The sequence below is a fragment of the Typopeltis vanoorti genome, chromosome 11 (genome assembly GCF_054136105.1).
Source record: "Typopeltis vanoorti isolate ZY-2024b chromosome 11, IOZ_Tvanoo_1.0, whole genome shotgun sequence".
In the NCBI taxonomy this organism is placed as follows: Eukaryota; Metazoa; Arthropoda; class Arachnida; order Uropygi; family Thelyphonidae; genus Typopeltis; species Typopeltis vanoorti.
In genome coordinates, this window is record NC_143559.1 from 82,442,671 (window position 1) to 82,470,450 (window position 27,780).

Genomic DNA, 27,780 nt, shown 5'->3' on the forward strand with positions numbered 1-27,780 from the left:
ATCAAACTTAGACTTTTTCTAATCGAAGGGCGCAATGTACCGTCGTTCTTCCAATTGCACTACGGAGGCGCTAATTAGTATGCTTCATCCTTGTAAAACTGGTTTTATTTTTAGAAGAATAGGGAGGTTGAAGGAATAGAAGTGAATGAAGAGGATAATTCCAAATACTGAGCACCCTAGATGTTGGAAGGACATAAGAAGCAGAAGACTTCTTGATATGTTTTAAGAGAATGCACTAAGGAACTGAGCACACCACTGACTTTGTTGTTTAATAAAACTTTTGCAACACAGAGTACATGGAAGTATCAAATCATGATATAATGGAAGTATGGTTTGTATTTCGTGTGTGGTACTAAGATTTTGGAAAAACTGGTAAGAGTTCATATGAAGAACTGGGCAGATGAAGGTAACATTATTTCTAAAGGCCAACAAGGAGCACTCTTGTTTTAGTAATCTAGTGGCTTTTTATAATAAAGTGAAAGGGCAGTAGATGAGGGACAGTCATTTTTCTAGTTTTGCAAAGGCATTCAATAGGTGCCATATGGTAAGTTGATATTTAAGTTGCAATGCATGATGTCAAGCTAGCAAAGTGAATTGGCTTTCTGACAGATATCAGCGAGCTGTATACGAAGGAGAGTAGTAAAGTTACAAGTGGGATTCTACAAGGTTCAGTACTGGGACTGTTATTATTCAACCATTTTGTAAATGATAATGCCACTGGATTACAGGAGATTATCAGCTGGTAGCAGGTGATATGTATGAAGTTGAAAGGATCACAAAAAAGATTGCAGAACATTGGTTATGAGGAGAGACCAAAGATGATCTGCAGAGCTTGGTGATATGATTGTGACATTAAGCTGATATTAAGGACTGACATTGGGGGAGAGTTTTCATATAGTAGAAAATAGGGCAAGAACCATCCCTGGAAGTTGCAAAAAAAAGATGTAGCTAGTAAGAAGTAATATTTTTGTATGGAGAGTGGTAGGAGCATGGAATGCATTGCCTAAGAGGATGGCAAAAATGCAGATGGTAAAAATATAATAATTTCTTCTTCATCTTCTTGTCAAAGATTAAGGCATTTGCCTGTTCTGGCTTCACTGATTTTCACTGTCTTGCAGCTGGTCTTTCCCTCTTTGTCTCACTTTGCTTTTTCTTGTAGCTGATATCTTTCCATCCTATACAAATGCACTTTCCATTTTTCTCTCTATATTCATTGATTATTTTAATTTAAGTTGTAAATACCTGGCTTTCTTTTGAAGTCTTTATTTTTTTTTATATAGTGTAATTTTGCACATCCTTTAACTTTTTAAAAATCTCATTTCTGCTTTACTATTTATCTGTTGTATTTACATATTCATTTTACTTAAATCTTTCCTTTTAACAATCCATATTTCTGAACCATATAATGGTGTGACTTTCAGTGTCCTTTTAATTATGCCACAGATTTATTTTTTCATCTATGTCTTTTAGATATGTTATTATGCCAGCTAAGATTAAACTGTGTCCTCTTATTTTATCTTCTATAACTTTTTGATCTGATATGATCTTGATACACCACAATTTTGGTTTGTTTTGTGAAACCTTTAAATTATACTGTTGGCTTATTTAAATTAATTCATAAACTGATTTTGGAAGGTCATCTGCATTTTCTTGTGATATATGATCATCCACATACATCATTGTATTGATACAGTTCTTCAGGTTAACTGGATATCTTATTTTATTGTGGTTTTCCATATTTTGTTAATTTGATCAATATACAGGGTGTTCGGGATAAATTTGACAGTTTCGTAAGGAAAAAGAAAATCTTCTTTGTATCTATTAAATTTAATGAATTGACAAAAAAACATTACAGGCAGAGTTAATTACAATACTATCAACAAGATTTACTCAAAATAACCACCATTAGCATCGATCACAGCTTCAATTCTGCTTCGGAACCTCGAACAAGCTGATGCTACAGTCTCCCTGGGAAGGGCCGCAAAAACTGTTTTAATTTTATCCATTAACTGGGCTTTTGTATTACTGGAAGTGCGATTGGTGTCTTTTTCAACTGCGCCCCATACAAAATAATCCATGGGGTTAAGGTCTGGGGAGTTTGGAGGCCAAACATTTGGACTGGTGAAGTCGTAGAAATTTTCAGACAACCATTTTTGACTTTTCCCAGAGGTGTGGCAAGGGGCCGAATCCTGCTGCCATACATACGGCCTACCATTGGCTACCCTTGTTATCCAGGGCTTGACTACAGTTAGCAACTCCACGAACAAAGCCCGAATTCCAATGCCAGGGTTCTTCAACACCTGTTCCTGCAGATTTGCGAGGAATTCTGCTGTACGAACGCAATCAGATCGTCTGCTAGGGATCTTTCTTCTTGCTACATCCTCGTAGTCACCATTGCAAGTCTCTAGTTCATGCCTGATTGTTTTTACTGTATTCAGGGAGCATTGGGCAGCAGTCGTAATATCCTTATTTTGATGGCGGGCACGAATCATCATGATACAAGTTATTCTCTTCCATGATTCAGGTGGGTTCCAGCTATCCATCCTTTCTGACATCTTGTATATGAATGAAGAAGGGTCCAAACTTTTAAATGAAGAGAAGTGTGTGTTAATACATGTAACTTACGGAAAAATATAATTAATTATAAATATGTCAAATTTATCCCGAACACCCTGTATATCTTCTTCTTCTCCCATAGTCCTAAATGAACCGTTGGGTCATTCATGGCTGGTAGGTGATACTCTTTGCTAGCCGCCTCCAGACGTCTCAGTCTCTTGTTCTTGATGTCAGTTGAGAAAGGGAGGAATTTGTCCATTTTTTGATGTTATCAGTCCATTTTAATCGAGGTCGGCCCCTAACCCTTGATCCCAGAATGATTCCTTCTAGGGTTTGCTTTTAATGCCATTAACCCTCTCCACATGTCCGAACCATTTCATCTGTCTTCTTCTTCTGATGACTGTCATAATATTTTCCCTTTTTCTCCCATCTATTGAGTCAATCAGTTTTCGGACATTTTCATTGGTTTCGTGAGCAGTATAGGGAATTCTCAAAAGTCTTCTGTAAGTTTTCATTTCGAAAGACAGGAGTCTCCTCTTATCTTCCTTCAATAAAGTCCAGGCCTCACAACCATACAAAAGGACAGATTCACCAAGGTGTCAATTAGTCTTAGTCTGGTTGTGATTGCTATTCTGTTATCTTCCCACAATGGTTTTAACTTCTGTAGGGCCATGGTTGCCTTAGCAATTCAGTATTTAATGTCGGTTTTTGAACAACCATCTTGACTCAACGTGCTTCCTAGATAAGTGAACTTCTTTACATTCTCAATTTGCTTATTGCCAATTTGTATTTTTAAGAATTCAATGTCTGATTTTGAGGTTATCATTGTTTTTGTTTTTTGTAGGTTTATGTATAATCCATATTTTTTTAATGTTCTGAAAACACGGCTGGTTATCTCTTGTAATTCTTCACTTTCTGCCAGAAGATCGATATCATCAGCGAAACGTAAGTTATTTATTCTTAGTCCGCCAACTACTATTCCGGTGTCATATTCATAAAGAGCTTCATCTATGACATATTCCAGAAAACAATTAAAAAGAAGAGGGGAAAAGATGCATCCCTGTCTTACCCCCATTCTGCCTGGAACGGTTCACTGCTGTAATTTTTAATTTCAATTCTCATATCAGATGAGGAATAAAGAGATTTAATAATCCTAATGATTTTTTGTCAATACCATAAAGTTCTAAAATTTTCCATAATGCCTCGTGCCATACTGAGTCAAAAGCTTTTTGAAGGTCTGAGAAGTTGTAACAGATTATTTTGTTATGTTCTATGTATTTTTCGCCTAGTATGTGTAATGTAAAAATATGGTCGACTGTACTTCTGGACTTCTGGAAACCTGCTTGTTCATCTGATAGTCTGCTTTCTATTTTCTTTTCGATTCTTGACAATAGTATTTTAACAGGATTTTGCTTGGATGACTAATAAGGCTTATTGTTCTATAGTTGCTACATTTATTGCTGTTTCCCTTTTTAGGGATAGGTACAAGGACTGAAGTCCGCTAATCAGAAGGCCAAGTCTCTGTGTTCCATACGTCCTGGAATAAATTTAGCAAGGTGTCTATGATGATGTCACCTCCTTCGCGTATCAGTTCTACTGTGACACCATCACTTCCCAGTGATTTTCCAATTTTTGAGGAGCTAACTGCTGCAATAACTTCTTCTTTTAATATCGGGTAATCTCCTTCCTCCGAACCTCCTGGCAAAGTTCTGTCCAAAATATCATCAGTCGGTTGAGGGTCCTTTTGAAAAAGCTTGGTTGTGTAACATTTCCATCTAACAATTATTTTCTGGTTATCCATGATAGGAGTTCCATCTTCATCTTCAATTAATTGCGGTAAAAGGTTTGGTTAACTTATTGATAATTTGAAAAGCACTTTTAGAATTATTTTTATTTAAGTCCTCTTCTATATTTTTGCATTCATCCAATATCCATAAGTTTCTAGCATGTTTGATTTCTTTTTTTAATAATCTTAGTAATATTTTTATACTGTTCTCTATTATCACCACTATTAATATGAGATTTCAAATATCTTCTTTCGTTGCATAGGTCCAAAATATTGTTGGTTATCCATGGTTTATTTATTTTCCTTTTGTATCCAAGGATTTCTTCAGCTGTCTCAGTTATCTTTTGTGAGAAGTATTTGGTTTTAGATTCGATACTATTATGTTTCTTGAAGCTTGTGTCAAAAATTTGTTTTAATTTGTATTTATATAGTGTATTTATTTGGGGAACCTTTAATTTTTCTATATTATATCTTTTACGAGTTGATTTTGTAGGTAATCTTTCCCTCATTTTCATATTCACAGTTGCGATGGCCATATTGTGGTCGCTGCCAATGTCGCACCAGGAAATGATCTGGTTCTTGTGAGGATGATGGAGTTTTTAAATCTTGTGCTTACAAGGATGAAGTCAATTTGGTTGTGTGTTTTACCATCAGGGGAAGTTCATGTCCATCTTCTGGAAGGTTTATGGGGAAATAGAGTGTTAGTAATGGTAAGTTTATTTTGTGAGGCAAAATTGATCAATTCAAAACCTCTTTCGTTTGTCTCTGCATAGCCATATGGTCCGATAAATGGGAGATAATCCTTGCCGATGTCTGTTCCAATTTTGGCATTCCAATCGCTCTGTACAATCAAAACATCTTTTCTATTCACTCTGGTGATTGTTGCATTAAGTTGACCATAAAACTCCTCTACTTCGGAGTCCTTGTGATCTGTGGTTGGGGCATAGACCTGTATGATGGTGATATTGAGTGGTTTTCCTCTCAGGCAGACTAGAGCAATTCTGCTATTGATAGGGTTGAATTCCATGACAGAATTTCGTGATGATTTGTGTATCAAAAACCCAACACCTTCCTTTCCGCTGCAGTCACATCCAGAGTAAAAAAGCAAATGTCCTTCATCTGTTGTTAGCTCTCCTGTTTTGGGCCATCGAATTTCACAAAGTCCCATAACAGGTCCATTTATATCTTTTTAGTTCGTGTTGTAGTAATTTGAGTTAACCTGATTGTAGTAGAGTCCTAATATTCCAAGTTCCAGTCATTAAAGGTTGCAGAGTCTGAATCTGGATCCAGTTTTTCCATTATTTTTGTCAGTGATAGTGGTAGCGCCAGTCACTAACTTCGCTTTGCCACCCCTGGAGCTGCTAACAAATGGCAATGCGGACCTTGTTGAAATGGGCAACATCCAATATATCTACTCTATAATATAAAATGATGAGCTTTTTTGTAACGTTTTGTGTCACATTTTTTATCAAGTTATTTGAAACGTTTTGAAACTCAGGGACCACCCTGAGTGTTAAGTCTTCAAAATTCAAGGAGAACCATCCTACTAGTCCAGAACTTGGGGGGTTGGGTGCCGTGGGCGCTGGGGAGGGGGGGGGGGGAGAATCCCTTTCAAGTCTTTAAAATTTGAGTCATCAGAATTCAAGGAGAACTGGCCTACCTGTCCGGAATTCAGGGGGTTGGGCGCCGTAGGCACCAGGGTGACACCCCCTCTTTCGAGTTTTTTAAATTCGAGTCATCAGAATTCAAGGAGAACTGGCCTACCAGTCCGGAACTCGGGAGGGTTGGGCGCTGTATGCGCCAGGGGGGAGGGGGGAAGAACCCCCTTTCGAGTTTTCAAAATTCAAGTCATCAGAATTCACTGGTAGGCCGGAGAACCGGCCTACCAGTCCAGAACTCTGGGGTTGGGCACCGTAGGTGCCAGGAGGGGAGGAACCCCCTTTCAAGTCATCAGAATTCACGGAGAGCCAGCCTACCAGTCTGGAACTTGGGGGTGTTGGCCGACGTAGATGCTGGAACCCCCCCTTTCAAGTCTTTAAAATTTGAGTCATCAGAATTCAAGGAGAACCAGCCTACCAGTCCGGAACTTGGGGGTTGGGCGCCGTAGACGACAGGGGGAGTGGAACCCCCCTTTCGAGTTTTTAAAATTTGAGTCATCAGAATTCAAGGAGAACTGGCCTACCAGTCTGGAACTCAAGGGGGTTGGGTGCCGTAGGTGCCAAGTGGGAGGGGCAGAACCCCCTTTCGATTTTTCAAAATTCGAGTCATCAGAATTTAAGGAGAACCAGCCTACCATTCCGGAACTCTGGTGTTGGGCGGGAGGAACCTGCCCAACACCAGAGGGGGGGGGGAGGAACCACCCTTTCGAGTCTTCAAAATTCGAGTCATCAGAATGCAAGAGAACTGGCCTACCAGTCCGGAACTCAGGGGGAGGGGGGTTGGGTGCCGTAGGCATCGGGGGGATGGATCCCCCCCTCCTGACGCCTATGGTACCATATAATAATAATAGCAATAATTTTTATTATTACTATTATTATTCTGGAGTTCCATAGACTTCTTGGAATAATAAATTATGATTTTTCTAACCATTCATAGAGCCACAAGACTCATTGACAACAAACCCTACCATATTACTCCTTTAGCTCAATCATTACGATCAAGTTTAAGGAGTTAAATGATCTCAACAATATCTGATTATAGAGAAAGTCTATTTTCCTGTAATGTTAGTTACTCAATACTTATTAACAACATGTTAACATATTATAAGGAAACATGGAAAACAAATCTCAGCCAATTTGGATGGCTGGGTAGCATCTCTGTTTTGTACTCAGCAGACTGTAAGACTAAATTTCACTACAGTATGAATGTTTGTGAAAAGTCTTTAGATAATAGATGATTTTCCTCACCCAGTGTAGGTCTTGCTTAATGAAAGTTGAGATGGCTTGAAAAACACCAGATCTGATTTGTACAGGATGATTTCTGGATTAACTAACTCAGCCTATTGTAAAGGTCTTACATAAGGAAATTAACAACATATACTATATATTAATTAGAAAACACTTAATTAATATTTTAGCAAAGTTAAATTTCTATTCAGGGAACAATGAACAAACTGATATGTACATGCAGATACTACATAGGTAAGTATGACCGAAGTAAAACAATAAAGGTAAGGCTAACGTCCTAAACAGCCTGCTCTCCCCTCTCTAGTGGGCTGAGATGGATGTTTCGGCTGTTGGACTGAACTTCTAAGCACAAGTGCTTCCCAGGTTTGAAGAAATTTCATACAATCGAATGTGTTCAGATTGAGTAGTTCATTAGGGACAAGGCAGGTTCTAGGAAAAGTCTTTCATATTTAATTCTTTCATTCTGCTCTTGTGGAGTAAGGTGGTCTTTTTCTATTGTATCTTGTGGTGGGTGTCCAAGGTGTGGTTAGCAACCCCTAAGTGGCCTTAGTAGTGGAACCGGATGTAGTCTTTGTGTTGGGTGCTTATAATGTTGGCTGTCCTGCCTGCTTTAGGAGGCAGACACCTGGAAAGTCTAGGGACTCTGGCCTTTGGCACAGCAAACAAGGGATGCCAGTTTTTTTTTATATTATGGTCTACAAGATTGTATCTTTTTAGGATTTTTGTTAGTTTTTTATATGTGCCTTGGACATGTGGGATGTTAGTGTGGTGTGTCTGTTCTGGAGAGAAGGGGATGGTAAACAGAGAGTAGTTTTGAGGTTTCAATATTTTTTGGATTTGGTGAGGATTGTAGCCATTGGCTAAGAAGGTGTTGTGAATGTGTTCAAGTTGGGTGGTGAGAGCATCTTAGCCTATCCTCAATAGTGATATGCTATAATAAGTTTCTAACTCTGGTGAGTGGAGTTATCAATAAATAAGATTCACTGGAAATAAATAAGAAATTGGATTTATAATACTCATATATTTTCAATAATAATTAAACCAAATGCAATCTGTTGATATGTATCACTAACTGAAAAAAATTCTTGGCATTATCACGACTAACTTACATTAGACTTTAAGACTATATTAAATTACAATATACAAAATTCAGTCACTGTTTTGAACATTTGAATCTATCAACATCATGAGCTAATCACTGCATATTTCTTCCTGTATTGTGCAGCTAAGGTTTACAACATCATTGTGTAATATATAAAGTCAACAGATTATGTTGTTTAATTTTTAGAGTTCCAGTGGCATGTTATTGAATCACCTCAGCTAATTCCTTGAAATAATAAGTAGTACATGATTTAGGGTGTAACTATGCTGACCCTCCAAGGCTCTATCATATCTTATCCTAACAGCGTCTGTGTTTGTTGATATTACTCTTATGTTCACTGGCTCATATTTTCAGGGAATGCCTAGTCTGCTGAATGTAGGTTTCACTGCACATTACTGCTCCATTGTGTATATTGCTGCTATTTTTTTGAAGGAGTGTGGATCCTCGGGCACGTCCAGCAGGAACTATAGTTTCAGGATTTGTCTGTATGTCACGTGTATGATTTCCTGGAACACTATGGTACTGCATGAGGAAATGCAAGAGGAAAATACAAATATGTGGATCACACAGTATTATTTTGGAAGGTATATGAGAATAGCAAGCTCCGTAGCTCAGTCGATATAGATGAAGGTCCTTTGGTCGGAAAGACCTGGATTCTATTCCCATCAATGATGTGAGGAACCTTTATCTGGTTCTCTTTCAACGAAAGGTGAGTTAGCTGGTCTCATACGGAGGCAGGGAGTTTTTTCACCTGGAACTTTGGTTTTTCATCCCCCAGAACAGGCAAACTGGCCCCGTGAACACACACATCTACAGACATAGGACACCCTGGGAGGCATAGGGCTAACCACCTTATCCTTGAGTTACGGTTGCAAAGTCCAAGAATATTGGCAAGCCAAAGAAATACAAGGTACAAATTGCCAGCTTGCTTGGCTCTGAGTGGTTAGCATAGCTGCTTTCCAGCCAAAAGGCTGTGGGTAAGAATCCCGCTGTGGACATGGATGTTTGTGATCATCCCAGACAATGCATCCTGATGATGATGACATTCTGTAATTTGAGCTCATTTGTAAGTGTTCCTTTTTTAGTTTAATGAATGTAAATTTAGATGATTTTTTAAAATGGCAAAATGCACTGATGGTTTATAATCTATTATTAAAAAATATATGCAATTTTAAAGAAGAGTTTTTATTTGTTTGAATATTCTTCAAGGAAAATTTCACTTAGATCCTCTAGAAAAAAATACACATCTAACTGGTGAGCAAAGATGACATGTCCTGGAATGATAAAAGCTGCACTATTTCTGTTCTGTATGAAGTGGCAGCTGTGCCTATTAATTTGTATTTGTACCAAATTTGTATTACTTCTTCCGCTAAACCGTATTCTTGTCGACTTAAACAATACAAAATGACGGAACTTCATGCTGGCTGGGGGCATCACCCAGTTAAACTAGGCCCACACTATTTTCATCAGAGAACCAGACTACCATCAGAACTATGTACATTAATCTGTGGGGAAGTAAATCTAGATATCGTTGCTGAAGGACTACAATACAATATAATAATGCAATTTCTGTTGTTGCTGTTAAAGAATTTAAAAAAAATAATAATAGCAAAATGATTATTTTGAATCCCCCATAATTATACACAAACACAGACAAACTTCTATAAATACATACAAACAAAGACAATCTGTAACTACATATAAACAAAACACTATCACCCCCTTCTTTCAGTGGAACAATAACCTTTATTATCTGCTTTGTTGATGGTCAAGTAATGTGGAAGATTGAACAGACAGTGTCACAAACTGTTATATTAAAATGACTGGTATTTGCAGCAGGGAATGGAAATTTGTTTACAGAAGGCCAAATGTTTATGTACAAGCTGGCCTATCCTATCACAGCTTTACTGATAATAATCTTCCTTAGCATTTAATGATTATGATTAGATGAATAGTTACTGTAAAGTCTCTTGTGATTCTGGTCTAACCACAGGAGGCAATCCTTTTCAGTTGTTAAAACTAGATAACTAGGAGAAGATCTCAACATAGTCTTTTAAGGAATGTGGAGAACTGACCAATGAATGTCCAATTCTCAACTTCTCAAGCGACATCCTATTAGTAGGTATCTACCTGGATACTAAACAAATCTGGCAATTTGGGACTTAGAGGACCAGACCGTATTCATATTGATGTTACAAAAATGGCAAATATGATAGTACAACATGATGGAACCTCATGCTGGCTGGAATATCACCCAATTAAACAAGATCCCCACTGTTTTCATCAGAAAACCAGTGGCCAACAGTGAAAAATCAGGGACAGGAACACTCCGAATCATAATCAGTAGAATTCAATGCTGGCATCACCAGTAAGATGCATCAATGGAAAAGAAGTTGAACTTGCAGAAAAATCAGAAAAGTAACAAGTCAGAATAATTGGTTTTATCAAAACAAAAAAGTCAAAACAGGCAAGATTCTTCTGCAAATACAAGATGATGTATACAGGCAATCATGATCAGGAGAAGAAAGGAGTAGCTATAGTATTTAACACTAAACATAAAGATAATTCTCCTGAATGATATGGGCAAATATCAGAATAGAGAATCGGACAATGAGATTTATTTGTGAATAGGATCTGGAAGAAGGTTCTATCAAGAAGAAGTGGAGGAATTTTATGAGTTGTTAGAGAAAGCTGGAGAGAAGACAAAAAATAAGAAAAGTCTGACTATGTTATTGTTAATAATGATGTCTTTGATGTAGTTCGGGGCACAAATCTATACAGGGGATTTGAAATAGGAAGTTATCACCATTAAGTTTTGAGCTAGATAAATTGAATATATCATTAATAATAATGAAGAGCCAAAGGCTTCAATTCGGCGACATGAACTTATTTAAGTTAAGGGATATTATATCCCATATTGTTTCTTAGCCGAATAAGAAACTCAAAGAGTTTCATGCCGAATATAGAAACTATATAATGTTCGGCAATTCCAAGTGTAAGCAAATACCTGGATAGTGCAGCACCTGATCCTCGAAGGTAGTGCAAGCTGAGGTAACTCATGTAAAGGATGGAGCAAGCTCCGATCATTATTCTCGATATTTACCCATAATGTGAACTTACCTCCTAGGAGCTGTATTTTGTTCAACATTAGAATAGTGATCAGAGCTTGCTCCACCCTTTACATGAGTTGCCTCAGCTTGCACTACCTTCAAGGGTCAGGTGCTGCACTATCCAGGTATTTGCTTACGCTTGGAATCGCCTAACTTTATATAGTTTCTATATTCGGCATGAAACTCTTTGAGTTTCTTATTCAGCTAAGAAACAATATGGGATATAATATCCCTTAAGTTAAATAAGTTCATGTTGCCGAATTGAAGCCTTTGGCTCTTCATTATTATTAATAATTTAATGGGACACCTCTTGGCAATTCTCATAGAAGGGATGCAAGTTCTGTTTGCTACAAACTTGGTATTAACTAGGTCAACCTACTCACTGATGAGACCTCAAGAAAGGTTGAAACTGGTGTGGGTAGTGACCTTCTCTCGTAATGTGAAACAGCAATACATCTCCTAGGAGCTGCGTTTTACATTATAAGAAACCGGTCTGGCAATGCTGTAGCCAATGAAGTTTAACTGAGGCTTGGCTATTGCTAATATGAGTTTGCTCTCTTAAGGTTTAGCCTTAAAGAGCAATTCGAGTCTCCGGGGAAAGTGTTTTCCGGTACGGCCCGGTGAGGGGCTTTATCAGTGAACGCTTTTCTCCAGAATATGAGCGGTTCTGCTCGGTGGTGGTGGTGGGTGGAAGGCCATCATTGAGTGGAGCCAACACCGAGATGGACGGTCTTTCGCCAACTATTGAGTGGCCTAGGGATCGTCCGAATTTTTTAGAGATGACTTTACTTATTCATAAGGTCGAAACCGGTCTGGGTAGTGACCTTCTCTCATAATGTTGAACAAAATACAGCTCCTAGGGAGTTAAGTTCACATTATGGATAAATATCAAGAATAGTGATCGGATCTTGCTCCACCCTTTACATGAGTTGTCTCAGCTTGCACTACCTTCAAGGGTCAGGTGCTGCACTATCCAGGTATTTGTTTACGCTTGGAATCGCCGAACTTTATATAGTTTCTATATTCAGCATAAAACTCTTTGAGTTTCTTATTCAGCTAAGAAACAATATGGGATATAATATCCCTTAACTTAAATGAATATATCATATTGAAAGAAGAGTGTGTAAGAAAGTTTTATAAAGAATCAAAGGCAAGCAGCTTTCGGAAGTGAACTATAGACTCAAATACTGAAATATTATTCAAGAAAAAATGAAAAAGTCTGAAAATAAAAACCAAACTGAAGTAAATATTGCTAATTCAGCCAGAGAGGAGGCATGTGGTGAAGTTGTCTGCAAGGATAGGAAAATAACAATTCCATGGGGACTCAGGAAATTAAAGAGAAAGTCAACGACAAGAAAGTGTATCGAAAGTTCCCAGCAAGTAAATCAGTATCTCCTCTAAGAAAATATAGAGAAAAATGTAAGAAAGCAAAGCAAGGTGCAAAAGAAAGTAGCTTTTTTTTTTTTTTAAAGTAACTACAAGGACTTTTTATTAACTGCATAAATAACCAAAGTGGGTTAACTCAAAGAATTTATTAAATTAAATTGAATATTTCTTCAAAATTTTTATTTTTATTTTTTCCTTTTTGGCTGACTGCATCTTCAAGAAAATTTCTGAAGAAACAAATAAAGTAATCTAAAATGCTTCAAACAATGTTACTCAAACTGAAAGATACTGAACAGTCAGTTCAGTCATGCGTATCATTAGGCACATCATATATTGTCTACTGTGTAAACAAACCTTATATGTGATTGCTGAAATAAGAGGTCATGAATGCTACATACTCCAATAAAGGAATTCCAGATGTTATGAAGTATAATTCCTTAGTTTCTATTTAAATGTGCCATGCGAGCAAATTACCTTTGATGACTCTTTGAATATTCAAAGAGTCATCAAAAAGTATTTTCCTCAAAGTAATTAAGTATATAGGCTGCTTGCCAATCTACCATGTGATGTTCTCCAAGAATATGTGCCATAAGTCCACTTCTTTCTCCTCTCTCAATTTCAAAGTCACCTAAGTGTTCTTCGTTTCGAATTCTGAAATTTCCCTCAGTCTGAGCAATGTATAATTTTCTGTTGGAACAAGGGATCTTGTATATCCCAGGGTGTTTATAGAATGGAATGTTGTCTTTAGGGGAATGTAGGAAGTTTTATAAGGTGTTAAATGGATTGAAGGCTGTTCAAATGATGACAGATTTTAACAATTGGGCTATCTGTCTTGATGTGTTACCAAAATATCAAAAGGAGATAGTGACTTTGTAACTGATTTCTGGATTAGTATGATGATTTGTCAGAAAATTTTCAGTTAATTCTTTGAGTAGCCATTTTGGAGGAACTCGTAAAATAGGATATGAAATTCCTGATTTCCTCAAGTATATTTAAGGCTCTGTTTTTTTTTCAAGTTCTGATGATACATAATTTTTGTTGAGATTCATGAAAAGAGTTTGCATGCATGTACTTATCCACATGAATTTGTTTTCAGTAGACTTCTAATGTTAATCCTCTGGCATTGGTTTTGTTAACTTGGATGTCTAGGAGAACTTTTTTTTTTTTTTTAATGTTGTGCCCATACAGAAGAGGTTTGATCAACCAATAGTACATTAGTACAATCTATGGGTAGTGGGTTGGAAAAGAAAAAACTTGTTTACATTTGATTTAAATGACTGTAAATTATATTCCTCAAGAAACACAACGGGGGGGGGGGGGGGGACTGTTCCACAGCAGCAGTTGCAGGGATGAAGGAGGAGGAAAAGAAACTTGTTCTGTTTGTTTCTAGGTGTACTGTGAAGGGATGTTGAGCAGCAGCAGCAGCAGCAGCAGCTGAATGTGTTCTAACGAGCTTAGTACTGAGTGGAGGAATTATTGATGAGCATTTCCCATGGAAATATTTGTAGATTATACATATTGCAGAAACCAAACATCTGTGCGAAAGTGTGGGGGAGAGAGACGATAAGAGATAGGTCATTAATAAGTCTACTTGCTCTCCTCTGTATTGAGTCAAGAATTTTAAGGGAGCTGTTCGGGCCCTACCCTATATTTGGGAGCCATATTCAATAGCTGGGCAGATTTGTGATTTGTATAATGTTAACAGCTGTTCAGGGGTGAAGTAACGTCTTGAGCGAAAGAGAAATCCTAGTTTTTTTGAAGCTAAGGATGCAATGGTTGTGATGTGTTTATACCAGGAGTGGTTTGATGTGAGGGTAATTCCAAGAAGAGAGATCTCAAACTGCTTGGAAATTTGGGTATTGTCAAAAAGAATGGTAATTTATCATCTTTTTCTATTTCTAATGTGACAAAAATTTCTATTTCTAATGTGAATTTAATCTTTGATCAAATCTGATGTGTCTCACATTAGTGAGACAGTTGAGTGTAAGAATGTATATGAACCCGAGCCAGTACTAAGGACAAAAAACCAGAATGGGATAGTTAGAATAACACATCAAGATAGGAGTGGGACAAAGGGATCACTGCATTTCATGTATACTAATGCCAGGAGTATTAGGAACAAGAAGGAGGAATTTTTGGCCTTGATTGGCTCTTCCTGGCCACAGGTTACTGGCATTAGTGAAAAATGGCTGACGAAGATGATATAGTTAGTGGGATAGGATGTGTAGGTTATACTGTGTTTAGGGGGGACAGAGAGAATAAAATGGGGGGAGGGGTGTTACTGATGATAGCTGATGAACTGCAGCCAAGGAGAATTGAAGTTGTATCACAGGATAGTGAAAATAGCTCATTTGAGGCTATTTGGTGTGAGATTGAGACTGGCAGAATAAAATATACAGTTGGGTGCTGCTATAGACCAGGTGATGGAATAGATGGTAGAGATAGTATGCATAAACAAATTGATGAAGTGAGTGGAAGGAGGGTAATTATTATGGGGGATTTCAACTATGGTAACATTGATTGGAAGGAGGAGAGGACACATGTGAGGAAGGAAATGGATTTTATTCAATTATTAAGGGATAACTATCTGAGACAGCATGTAATTGCAAATACTAGGGTTGTGAGAGTGCTTGACCTGGTAATAGCATCTCAGAATTTGACTGTAATGAATATGACCATATTGCCACCTATTGGTGAGAGTGATCATAAGGTCTTGACCTGGGAGATGGCTAAAGGTGTGGAATTTTCGATTAAGACAGGGTATATGTGGAATTACTGTGCTGGCAAGTATGACAAGCTTAGGCGATTGCTTGGATCAGTGCCATGGCATGTACAACTGCAAGGGCTGGATGTCGATAGAGCATGGGAAGTGGTCAAGGAGCATTTGCAGGAGGTTATGGCTGATTGTATACCTAGGGTCCGAATAGTAAAACAAGTAGGGGTTAAATGGATGAATAACACCATTAAGCCTGAGCTGCAAAAAAAGAAACAACTGTGGAGGGAATTTAAAGAAAGAGGTGACCTGCAAGCACACGAACGGTATAAAGTGCAGGCCAGAAGGGTAACGAGTGTGGAAAAAAAGCAAAAGCGGATTATGAAAAGAAACTAGCTATGCAAGCTAAAGAGAATCCCAAACAGTTCTTTCAATATGCTGCAAGCAAGAAAAAACTGTACACGGCAAAATGATTTTAAGGAATGACGATAGTAAGGAGGTCACTGAATCAGTCGATATAGTGGAGTTACAGAGCGAGCACTTTGCAAAAGTATATCATCCAGGTGGCGACATTGAAAAAATAAAGGAACCATTAGTTTATATGAGAATTGTGATGAATGAAGTGGAGGTGAATAGTCTATTACAGAACCTTAATGTGAATACCACTGTGGGATTGGATGGCATACCGGCACGGGTCTTGCATGAAGCAGCTAAAGAATTATCAGTGCCCTTGACCATGTCGTTTAATCTGAGTCTCGGGTTTGGTTTAGTCCCAAAGGTGTGGAAAGAGGGGAAAATAGTTCCACTGCATAAAAGAGGATCCAAGACTAAGGTTTCAAATTACCGACCTATCAGCATATCAGGAGTGGTTGTCAAGGTCTTGGAGAAAGTAGTCAAGGGAAAAATACAGGAATGGATTGATGAAAATGTGATACTGTACGGGGGACAGCATGGCTTTGTGAAGGGTAGATCATGCCTCAGTAACTTGCTCAAGTTTTATAACACGGCGACGGCTGAACTGGATGAGGGTAATGGGTTTACAGTGATACTGCTGGACCTGGCAAAGGCATTTGAAAGGATACCACATAGAATTCTAATCTATAAACTACAACATATGGGAATGGATATAGGATTGGTGAGATGGACAGGTGGGTGGTTGAGGGAGAGATATCAAAAAGTATTTTATTCAGGAGTTAAGGCCAAAAGACGGCATGTGACTAGTGGTGTGTGGCAGGGTTCTGTTCTTGGACCACTGCTGTTTAATTTGTTCATTAACGATATAGGGAAGGATCAAAGAGGAACAGTTCATTTGTTTGCTGATGATGCGAAGTTGGGTAGGGCAATAGTGAATGCAGAAGATGTCAAAATCTTGCAGGATAACTTGGATAGATTGGAGTTCTGGGCTAAGAAGAATGGATGTCAATTTAATGTGACAAAATGTAAGGTTATGCATTTTGGGGTGAAAAGATTAGCAGCAGTATACCACATTGGTGGAACTGTACTCCAGGAAATCGATGAGGCCAGGGACTTGGGAGTGTTGGTGGATAGGGAGATGAAGTTTAGGGGGCACATTGCAAAAGTAGCTAAATCAGCTCATCAACTCACTTGGTTGTTGAAAAATACCTTGACGAGCAGAGACAAGCAAGTTATTGTACCTCTGTACCGAGCCTTGATAAGACCTCATCTCGACTACTGTGCCCAGATTTGGTCACCTAGGTTCCTTCTTGATGGGGAGGAGGTGGAGAGGATCCCGAGGCAAGTGACTAAGATGATAGCAGGTCTATGGAATGAACCATATGAGAACAGGTTGAAAATTTGTGGGTTGCAGAAATTAGTTGATAGGCGGAAAAGGGGAGATATGATTGAGACATTCAAATTGCTAAAAGGATTCTATAAGATTAATTCAGAGGATATTTTTGAGATCAGGACTGGTGGTGGGAAAACTAGGGGACACCTATGGAAGCTGGGCAAGAGTGTGGTTAGCAGTGGTGTTAGAGCTGGGTTCTTTACTTGGAGAGTGGTAAATGAGTGGAATAAGCTGCCAGAGTCTGTTGTGGGTGCTACTTACAACTCAAGTGCAGATTATATATTGCTTGATATAATGTTCCATTTATGTCATATAATTGTATTGTTTTTATTATTATTATTATTATTTATTATTACGGGCGACTCCAGGGAGTCCTTAGACTCATCGAGGGAGGCCCTAAACATCATGTCCACACAACTATACGACATTCTCACAGTATCTAGCATACCTTGCCTTGAACTCGCTCACCGTCATAGCGCATGATTCTTCCAGTATTAACCCTGATATCAAAATTGGAGACAGTCAATTCAGCTCTATACTTCATGTAGATGATGTTATACTCTTATACTTGTACAAGTCTGTATATTCCTTAACTAAACTGAACAACTGCCATAATAAATTTGGTATGAAAATTATTAATACAAAGAAAAAGACTACTAACATATGCAAGAACATTGAAAACATTTTAGTGAAGATGGGAAATTAAATATGGAAATAATAACAGAATCATCAAATCTGGTTTGGTAAAAAGTCAAATAAATAAATATATATGAAATAAGAGAAATTAGTCAAAACACTAAACTAGCTATATACAGAACAGTGTTAAAACCAATTTTAACTTATGGATCTGAGAGCTGGCCTAAAAATAAAACACTTGATCAAAGAGTGGAGACATTAGAGATATTAGAGAAAATCTGAATGAACAGGTGGCATCACTGGAAGAATCATGTTAAAAATGAGAATATTGGGAAAGAATCTGACACTGTTAGCATTCAGAAATGTGTGTGTAGAATTAATCTAAGGTCACTTAAACAGAATGGTAAAGGAAACATTAGTGAAAGTTGCCATCCTAGCAACAGTTGCTAGGATGGTAAGAAAAAAGACCCAGAGGAAGACCAAGATCTAGGTGGATTTCATACAGTAAGAAGCACTTTGGAAGAAATAGAAGATTTAACAATATCAGCATGCTGGCAGATAACAGATTAATTTGAAGGGAAACTGCCAACAGGAAGTTAATAATGATATAAACTTTTCATATAGTACTATCATACTATCCTCTACATATCATGTTGGAGGCTTAATGGATTTTTTACAACACTCAGAAAGGATTAAAACAGAATTTAATACTTCCTATATTTCGTCCTAGTCACTAGGACATCTACGGGGATTACAAAAACTTAATGGATTTTTTACAACACTCAGAAAGGATTAAAACAGAATTTAATACTTCCTATATTTCGTCCTAGTCACTAGGACATCTACGGGGATTACAAAAACAACTAATGTAACATTAACACAAATATCATACAATACAAGCCCAACCACAAGGGTGACACTAAAGTCCTATCTAGGTGGAGCGCCCTCTAAGGGCGGTTGTAGGTATCCTGGAATGTAAGGTGAGACTTCTGGTGATGAGTGTTTCCCAAATCTTCGGAAGCTTAATGCAACCGTATTTATTAAGATGGTTGATTTCTGAGAGCTGCTGCTGCTGCTGCTTCTAAGAATAGTCTCTCTTTCTTGAATTTGCTGTGGTGGAGCATGGTGGTTTACTTCCATGATACCCTGTGGGTGGTGTTCAAGACATGGTCAGCCAAGCCTGAATGATCATAGTTGTGTTTACAGATGTAAGACTTGTGTTCCTTAGTGGATGGATGCTGATCTACTTGTCTGTCCAAAGTACGCCAGCTTACAGGAACAGGGTACTTTGTAAACTCCAGGCAGAGAGAGAGGAGGGAGCTGATCATTCGTAGAACGGATAAGGGTAGCAAGTTTGCGGTGGGGCTTATATGCTGTGTGTAGGTTGTACTTTTTTAGAATCTTGGCTATTTTTTCGGATGTGCCACGGATGTAGGGTATGGTGGTAATGGCATTTTTAAAATCTTGTTAACGAGAAAGATGGGGAATGTGGAAGGAACTGATTATTTTTTTGATACTGTGATCGCTGTAACCATTGGATAGGAAAGTGCTGTGTATGTCGTTAAGCTCAGTAGTGAGGGCAGTTCCACTGGAACAAAGATTGTGGGCTCTCTTGGTAAGGTTATAATAATGCCATATTGTTGAGAGGAGGGGGTGGCGAGAGAGTTTGTGAATGTATCTGCCTGTGTGTGGGTTTTCTGTATACAGTGAAGGCAAGTGTATCATTAGACAGGCGTGTAACTAAGGTGTCTAGGAAGGGTAAACAATTGTTCTTTTCCTTTTCCATAGTAAACTGGATTCTTGGATGTAGGCTATTAAGATGACTGAGGAAGGAGTCTAGCATGTTTGGGCCATGAGGCCAAATAGAGAACACATCATCTACATATCTTAGCCAGATAGAAGGTTTGAGTGGGGGTGAGTCTATGGCTTGTTTTTCGAAATCTTCCATATAGAAATTGGCAAGAGGGAGTGAGAGGGAGGGAACCCATGGCGGTTCCCTCTATCTGCTTGTAGATTTTGTTCTTCCAAGAAAAATACCCAGAGTTAATGGCAAAGGAAAAGAGATCTAAGATGTCAGATGGAAAAACGTTTTCTAAGAGAGATAAAGTGTCAGTTAAGGGAATATTGGTAAACAAAGAGGAAATATCAAAGCTTACCAATATGTCTGCGTTATTCAAGGTTAAATTTTCTATGAAGGCTTTAAAGTGGGTCGAGTTTTTTATATAGTAAGTAAGTTTTTATATAGTAAGAGTTGGCTAGCTGTTTAGACAGTCTGTAGCAAGGTGCATTGGTGGCATCTATCTACTCCCTTTACCTCGGCTGTAATTTTGCCATCGCTCCGAAGGAAGTGCTGGAGCTTGATGTAATGGTTAACATCGAATGTGGGATCAGTCGCTTATCGTTGGAGATAGCCAACAACACCAGACTTGATGTAGCCAACATCCTCATTCATTCTTCGCCTCCAAAAAGTAATTTATCATATGCCCAATGCACGGCTCTCCTGAAATTACGGAAAGAAAAAAGTATCATCATAACCAGAGTGGATAAGGGTAATGCCACAGTCATTCTTAATACCAGTGAATACAATCGTAAAATGAATATTATCCTCCACGATCGTGGTACCTACATCCCACTAGAACACGATCCCATAAAAACACAAGTTAAGAAACTAAAAATCTTACTTAAAAAAGTATCTTCCTGGCCCCCCTGACATCACAAAAAAACTTAAACCTTTCCGTTCCTGTCCCCCCTGTATATATGGTTTACCAAAAATCCACAAACCCAATTCCTGACTCAGACCTATAGTAGATGCCACCAATGCACCTTTGCTACAGACTGTCTAAACAGCTGGCCAACTCTCTGAACCCCCCTCACTGGAAGGTCCGCTTCCTATATAAAAAACTCGACCCACTTTAAAGCCCTCATAGAAAATTTAACCTTGAATAACGCAGACATATTGGTATGCTTTGATATCTCCTCTTTGTTTACCAATATTCCCTTAACTGACACCTTATCTCTCTTAGAAAACGTTTTTCCATCTGACATCTTAGATCTCTTTTCCTTAGCCATTAACTCTGGGTATTTTTCTTGGAAGAACAAAATCTACAAGCAGATAGAGGGAACCGCCATGGGTTCCCCCCTCTCACCCCCTCTTGCCAATTTCTATATGGAAGATTTCGAAAAATGAGCCATAGACTCAGCCCCACTCAAACCTTCTATCTGGCTAAGATATGTAGATGATGTGTTCTCTATTTGGCCTCATGGCTCAGACACGTTAGACTCCTTCCTCAGTCATCTTAATAGCCTACATCCAAGAATCCAGTTTAATTGTTCTTTTCCTTTTCCAGTAAACTGGAAAGGAAAAGAACAATTGTTTTCCCTTCCTAGACACCTTAGTTACACACCTGTCTAATGATACACTTGCCTTCATGGTATACAGAAAACCCACACACACAGGCAGATACATTCACAAACTCTCTCACCACCCCTCCTCTCAACAATATGGCATTATTATAACTCTTACCAAGAGAGCCCACAATCTTGGAACTGCCCTCACTACTGAGCTTAACCACATACACAGCACTTTCCTATCCAATGGCCAGCGATCACAGTATCAAAAAAATAATCAGTTCCTCCCCCATTCCCCGTCCTTCTCGTCAACAAGATTTTAAAAATATCATCACCACCATACCCTACATCCATGGCACATCCGAAAAAATAGCCAAGATTCTAAAAAAGTACAGCCTACACACAGCATATAAACCCCACCGCAAACTTGCTACCCTTATCCGTTCTACGAAAGATCAGCTCCCTCCTCTCTCTCTGCCTGGAGTTTACAAAGTACCCTGTTCCTGTAAGCTGGCATACTTTGGACAGACAGGCAGATCAGCATCCATCCACGAAGGAACACAAGTCTTACATCTGTAAACACAACTATGGTCATTCAGGGCTTGGCTGACCATGGACACCACCCACAGGGTATCATGGAAGAAAACCACCATGCTCCAACATACCAAATTCAAGAAAGAGAGACTATTCTTAGAAGCAGCAGCAGCAGCTCTCAGAAATCAACCATCTTAATAAATACGGCTGCATTAAGCTTCCGAAGATTTGGGAAAACTCATCGCCAGAGGTCCCACCTTACATTCCAGGCCACCTACAACTGCCCTTAGAGGGCGCTCCACCTAGATAGGACTTTAGTGTCACCCACGTAATTGGGCTTGTATTGTATGATATTTGTGTTAATGTTACATTAGTTGTTTTTGTAATCCCCGTAGATGTCCTAGTGACTAGGACGAAATATAGGAAGTATTAAATTCTGTTTTAATCCTTTCTGAGTGTTGTAAAATATCCATTAAGCCTCCAACATGATGTCCTCACAGCACTTAAGCCTCTACACACACATATCCTCTACATACCCTGAGAGTATGTATCAAGAATATGATGATGATGATCATGTTTCATATTTATGATTGGTACTTAAGTCTTTCTGACTTATCAGTTTCTTCTGAGCAGCAATGCCTATTTTCATCCAATCTGGTGAAGGATGATATCTTGAGATACTACTCTTTTGTGCTGAAACTGGAGGTGAGTTTGTGAAACAATGAACTCTCAGATCTTACTACTGGCTAAGATATTCTTCATTGTAAAGAGTACATTAGACAGTAACAGACTCTTTATTGTGAAGTATGTGTTATTTACATACTGTATAGCAGGAAGAAAGGCCATATCTATTAAGTATTATTTTTCTCAACTCCAAGACGTCCCAAAACTCACATCATAAATATTTTTTTCATCAACTAGTCTTGAACCTACAACTGATTCAAGAATGAGAATTACTTTGTGAGAATTATTTATAAAGGATCTGTATATAAATGAAATATACAGATAAATAACTTCCTGATGGACTGATTTTCCCATTCATTATTAATAAAAACAAATACACAACATTACGACGCTTACATCTTTTACCATTGTGATTTTTACTGTACCATCTTCTACAAAATACATTCCATCTGCTTCATCACCCTACAAAGGAATAATCAAGACAAAAAGTTAAATTGAATATGGATGTTAATTATGAATTTTGAACTACAGTATATGCATTTATAAAATATCATGCATGAAAGCGAACTTTTTTATTCTAAATAAAAGCAATTTCTTCTTTTCTACTTTTTATTTGAAATTCTCTATGGTGATATTTAATTTTATTACTTCATATATTACCTGTTAATAAATAAATTGAGCATGATGTTTTATAAGATGTGTAATATTTATTAATGTGATGCAAAATCCACATTATATTACAAACTACATAGGACAAATAATTATATAATTGGTTATTTTTCAAAGCACATGCACAGATATTTAGTCATTACAAAATATTAATACTCTTACAAATGAAATTTAGTTAAACAAAAAGCATTCTTATGAAAAAAAAAACGATAAATCACATTATATACGCTAACCACTCGGCCAGCGTATCCGCTCTTCAGCCAAAAGGCTGTGGGTTCGAATCCCGTACATGGGCATGGATGTTTGTAATTATCTCTGGAAAAACTAATGGTGGTGGTAGGTGGTAGATGGCGTTGTTAGTTGCGGTCATTTGAGTGGTGGAGACAGCATTGTAGAGCAGGTGCCCTCCCTTGATGAGTCTTTGGACTCCCTGGAGGTGTTCAAATAATAATAATAATTTTAAAAACTTATAATGTGCAATTTGATTTGAGCATCCGTTAGGTATACTCCACCAAGGAGTATATCTGACAAATGAGCAAAGCACTGAAAAGCCTGTTTAGCAGTGTATTTTTGAATGATAATCTTAATAGTTCATATTAATAAATCTGATAGAAAATATCTGATAGAGTCATCCCTGCTCTAGCCATGCTGTATGTGATGCCTTTGGCTAGAGCAGGGATGACTGGCCGCAAAGTACAGAGAGACTATAAAGTCTCAGTAGTAGAAGTCAATGTAATTATTTCACTTGATCTTTAGATATCTAATTTAATAATAATAAAATTTCACTTCAACTTAAAGACATCTAATTTAATAATAATACTTTAAACTAAATCCATGTTCTTTTATCTCCTCAGGTGTCGTTCTTTTCTTTTTTCTCAATTATTTGGACAACATGATTTTGTTCTCACTATCGAAACAAATCGAAATATTAAAAATTACATTATCATCATAAGACCTTCAAGCTGCTAAAAGACTCATCACAAAGGTGCCACATCATATTGTGCTTTAAATACATTCAGTGACTCAGCACTCACCACACTCTCAGGTGCAAAAAACCTATCTTGCCACCCTCCTTATACAGCTTCCAGGAATAGTCTCTTGTTCTCCCCATCTTTCCTCCATTCAATGAAGAATTTCATTTAAATTAAGTTGGTAGTAACTCCTCCTTAGCAATGTCTCAACTCTTTCTATTCACTACACTTTGCAAGCTATATTTCCTCCATCATTCTTCATAACCAACATTCCAGAGATCAGAAATCTTTAGTGAATCATCTCTGGGCCCTTTCCAACATCTCTTTATCCTTTTGAAAACTAGGTGATCAAATCTGTGCCCATGACATGATTAAAGCATTATTGTGCTGTCCTCCTCCACCTACAGATCCCTTATCTCCTTCACCTTCTCTAAGATATCCTCATCAAGCACTTACTCTGCATCTCATCTTTGCTTTCCAAATTTTAAAACCTTACATTTTACAAACTGAATTCACTTGTCCATTCACCTAGTCTATTCAAGTCCTCATGCAAAGTCACAACATCTGCTGTACTCCTTATAGTTCTTTCTAACTCTGCATTATCTGCAAATACCTGCATATCATCAACATACAAATTAAACAGTAATGGCACAAAACAGATCCTTAGGACATGCTATTATTGACTTCCTCTTCTGGGATATGCACTCCCATACTCAACCTGCTGATAGCTGTCAGACAGACAATTTCCAGTCCAGTGCACTGATCTACTATTTAATCTACAATCCCATCTGTTTTTCTCATGGAAAGGCTTAGACGTTGGTTATGCATTTTCAATATATAATTTAAGGAAATTACAACGTACTAGGATATACATTAAAATAAATTTTAATATATTTCAATATTTCGGCAACGTCACGTTGCCATTTTCAAGAACTTAAGTACAAGACACGTGCATGCAGGCACAACAAAACAGTAAGTGAGGAAGAAGTATGAAGCTATTATTTCTCCTAAAGTCCTGATAGTGCCCTCTAGCGGGCAATGTTGGTATTCTTGGGCGATTGACCTTCAGCCCAGTCTTGTACTTAAGTTCTTGAAAATGGCAACGTGACGTTGCCGAAATATTGAAATATATTAAAATTTATTTTAATGTATATCCTAGTACGTTGTAATTTCCTTAAATTATATATTGAAAATCCCATCTGTTACAGTTTAATTAACAGCTTGTCATGCGAAAATCTAATCAAAGGCCTTCGCAAAATCTAAATACACCATTGTTGTGTATGCATCTCCTTTGTCCAATGCATTTGTCATCTTATTATAATAAATGAAAAATAGATTGCTAAAACACGAGCTTCCTTTATCAAAACTATGTTGCCCATGAATGAGAATTGTGCTGGTGTCAACCAATTCTGAATCTTGGTCCTCACTAACCTCTTTGACACGAACACTATACAGATTGGCCTATAATTCAAAACGTCTGTTTTATCACCTCCCTTATGAAGAGGTACAAATAAGTTCAACATGGTCAGAAAAGGCCTAATTTTTTTTCATGGTATATATATTTATTATTATTATTACATGACACCTCCAAGGTGTCTTTTTTTCATGGTAGAATTCACCATGAAAATAGCAAGCCTTTATTAAATGTAAAATTGATGACTAAGGCATGAGACATTATGAAAGCAATACAAGATGCAAAACTCATTTTAAACAAGTACATCAAAACTGTTGTCATCTCCCTGGAATGTTCCCTCAAAATGTGGTGATATATCAAGCCCTACTGCTTTTTAAAAAAAAAATTTTTTTTTTTAACATCAAGTTTACTCAATTTCCCATATACCTCTTGTTCACTCAAGCTCTACATGATGCCATTCATGAAGATGAAATACCTTTATGAATTGTTCATTTAATTAGTATGTCAACTATACTATACCCTCAGCACTGCTTATCACTCTACCATATTCACCAGCCAATATCAGCCTTCCATAATTCATTCTTATACTAGCCAGTATTGAAAGAACTCCCTAAGATTTTTTTTTTTTTTTTTTGGCATCATTAGCAAACTGCTATTAATACTGGACTTTTGCTACCCTTACCAAGTGAATCACCTTTTTTCATTTGCTCTTTGTACTGCTTATGCATTATTACCACTCATCTTGTGCTGCCTTCATAATGTCTCATGCCTCAGTCATCAATTTCACATCTAATAAAGGCTTTTTATTAATGTAAATTTTTATGGTGAATTCTGCCATGAAAAAAAAACAAAGACACCTTGGAGGTGTCATGTAATAACAATAATAATAATAAATATATACCATGGAAAAAAAAAACAGGCCTTTTCTGACTATGTATTTGAACTGATTGGAAAGGCATCAATTCTTACACCACACAAAAACATGGCCTAAATGAAAATTTGAAGAAGCATGTGAAACATTCATAATACAACCAAATTTGAACAAAAATTGTGGGTTAAAAATCTCAAAGGGTTGAACAATATTTGAATTTCCTAGAATACCTCACTACAGGTAACACTGATCTTCACAGCAAAAAAAGAAGAACAATTAACATCACATGAATGGCAACTTTAAAGTAAAAATAACTTCAAAAAGCCAACAGGAGATCCTAGGCTTTTTTACAATTTTATATATATCATCATCATCTCATCTGCTTGATAATGGGTTGAGTCCACTAAGAAGAAAGGTTCTCCACTTATTGCGATCTTTAACCATCTCAATCATGACTCTATAGCTGGGTAGATGGGAATGTTCTTTCAGCAACTTTATCCATATACTTCTTGGTCTGCCTCTAGGTCTTTTTCTTCCTATATATCCATTCAGAGCTAAATATGGGAGTCTATGAGGGCCATTCTCTGAAGATGACTAAACCATCTCAGTTGATGCTTAATGATTGTGTCTATTATATTATCTGGGAAGTTTAAATCTGTTCTGACTTGATCATTAGTCTTGTGTTGCATCCAGTGAGTGTTATTCATTTTTCTAAGGCATTTCATTTCAAATACTTGAAGTTTCTTGATTGGTTGTTGAGTTAATCTCCAGGCTTCTGAAGCATAAGTAGCCGTTGGGATAATAATTGTTTTATATAATTTTATTTTTAGACTCGTCGGGATTTTTTTATTTTTCCATATTTTGTTTAGTTTATTCATGTTGGTCCAACCTAGGTTTAGCCTGTGTTTTACTGTTTCCATATTGTTGAGGTTACTAGATATGACTGCCAAGATAAACATATTTATTAACTTGTTCCAACAGGTGATTTTCAAGATTTATAGAAATATTTTCTTCTTCTCTACCTATCTTCATTATTTTTGTTTTATGAAGATTTATTTTCATACCTTAAGTTCTACAAGAGTCATTTAAAATATTAATAGTTTTTTCTAGCTGTGGTTTAGAATCTGCTAAAATAATGATATCATCTGCGTATTTTATGTGATTAATGTTGGTACCACTGATTTTTTACACCTGGTTGGTTCATCAGCTATGGCTTTACAGATTTCTTCTAGGAAGATGATAAAGAGTTGAGGTGAGAGAGGACAACCCTGCATTATACCTTTCTCA

The 27,780-nt window shown here is 37.4% G+C and overlaps 1 protein-coding gene across 3 annotated transcripts in view; it reads right to left on the bottom strand.

Annotated features, from left to right (window-relative positions):
* Pka-R2 (cAMP-dependent protein kinase type II regulatory subunit) overlaps positions 1–27,780 on the bottom strand; it is a 431,144-nt gene that overhangs the window by 34,385 nt on the left and 368,979 nt on the right. For 2 of the 3 annotated variants that reach the window (XM_090400101.1, XM_090400103.1), the window contains exon 10: positions 22,965–23,030. In XM_090400101.1, coding sequence (XP_090256227.1) covers positions 22,965–23,030 — 66 coding nt within the window. The remainder of the gene's footprint in view (positions 1–22,964; positions 23,031–27,780) is intronic. The other variant, XM_090400102.1, reaches the window with a different exon arrangement.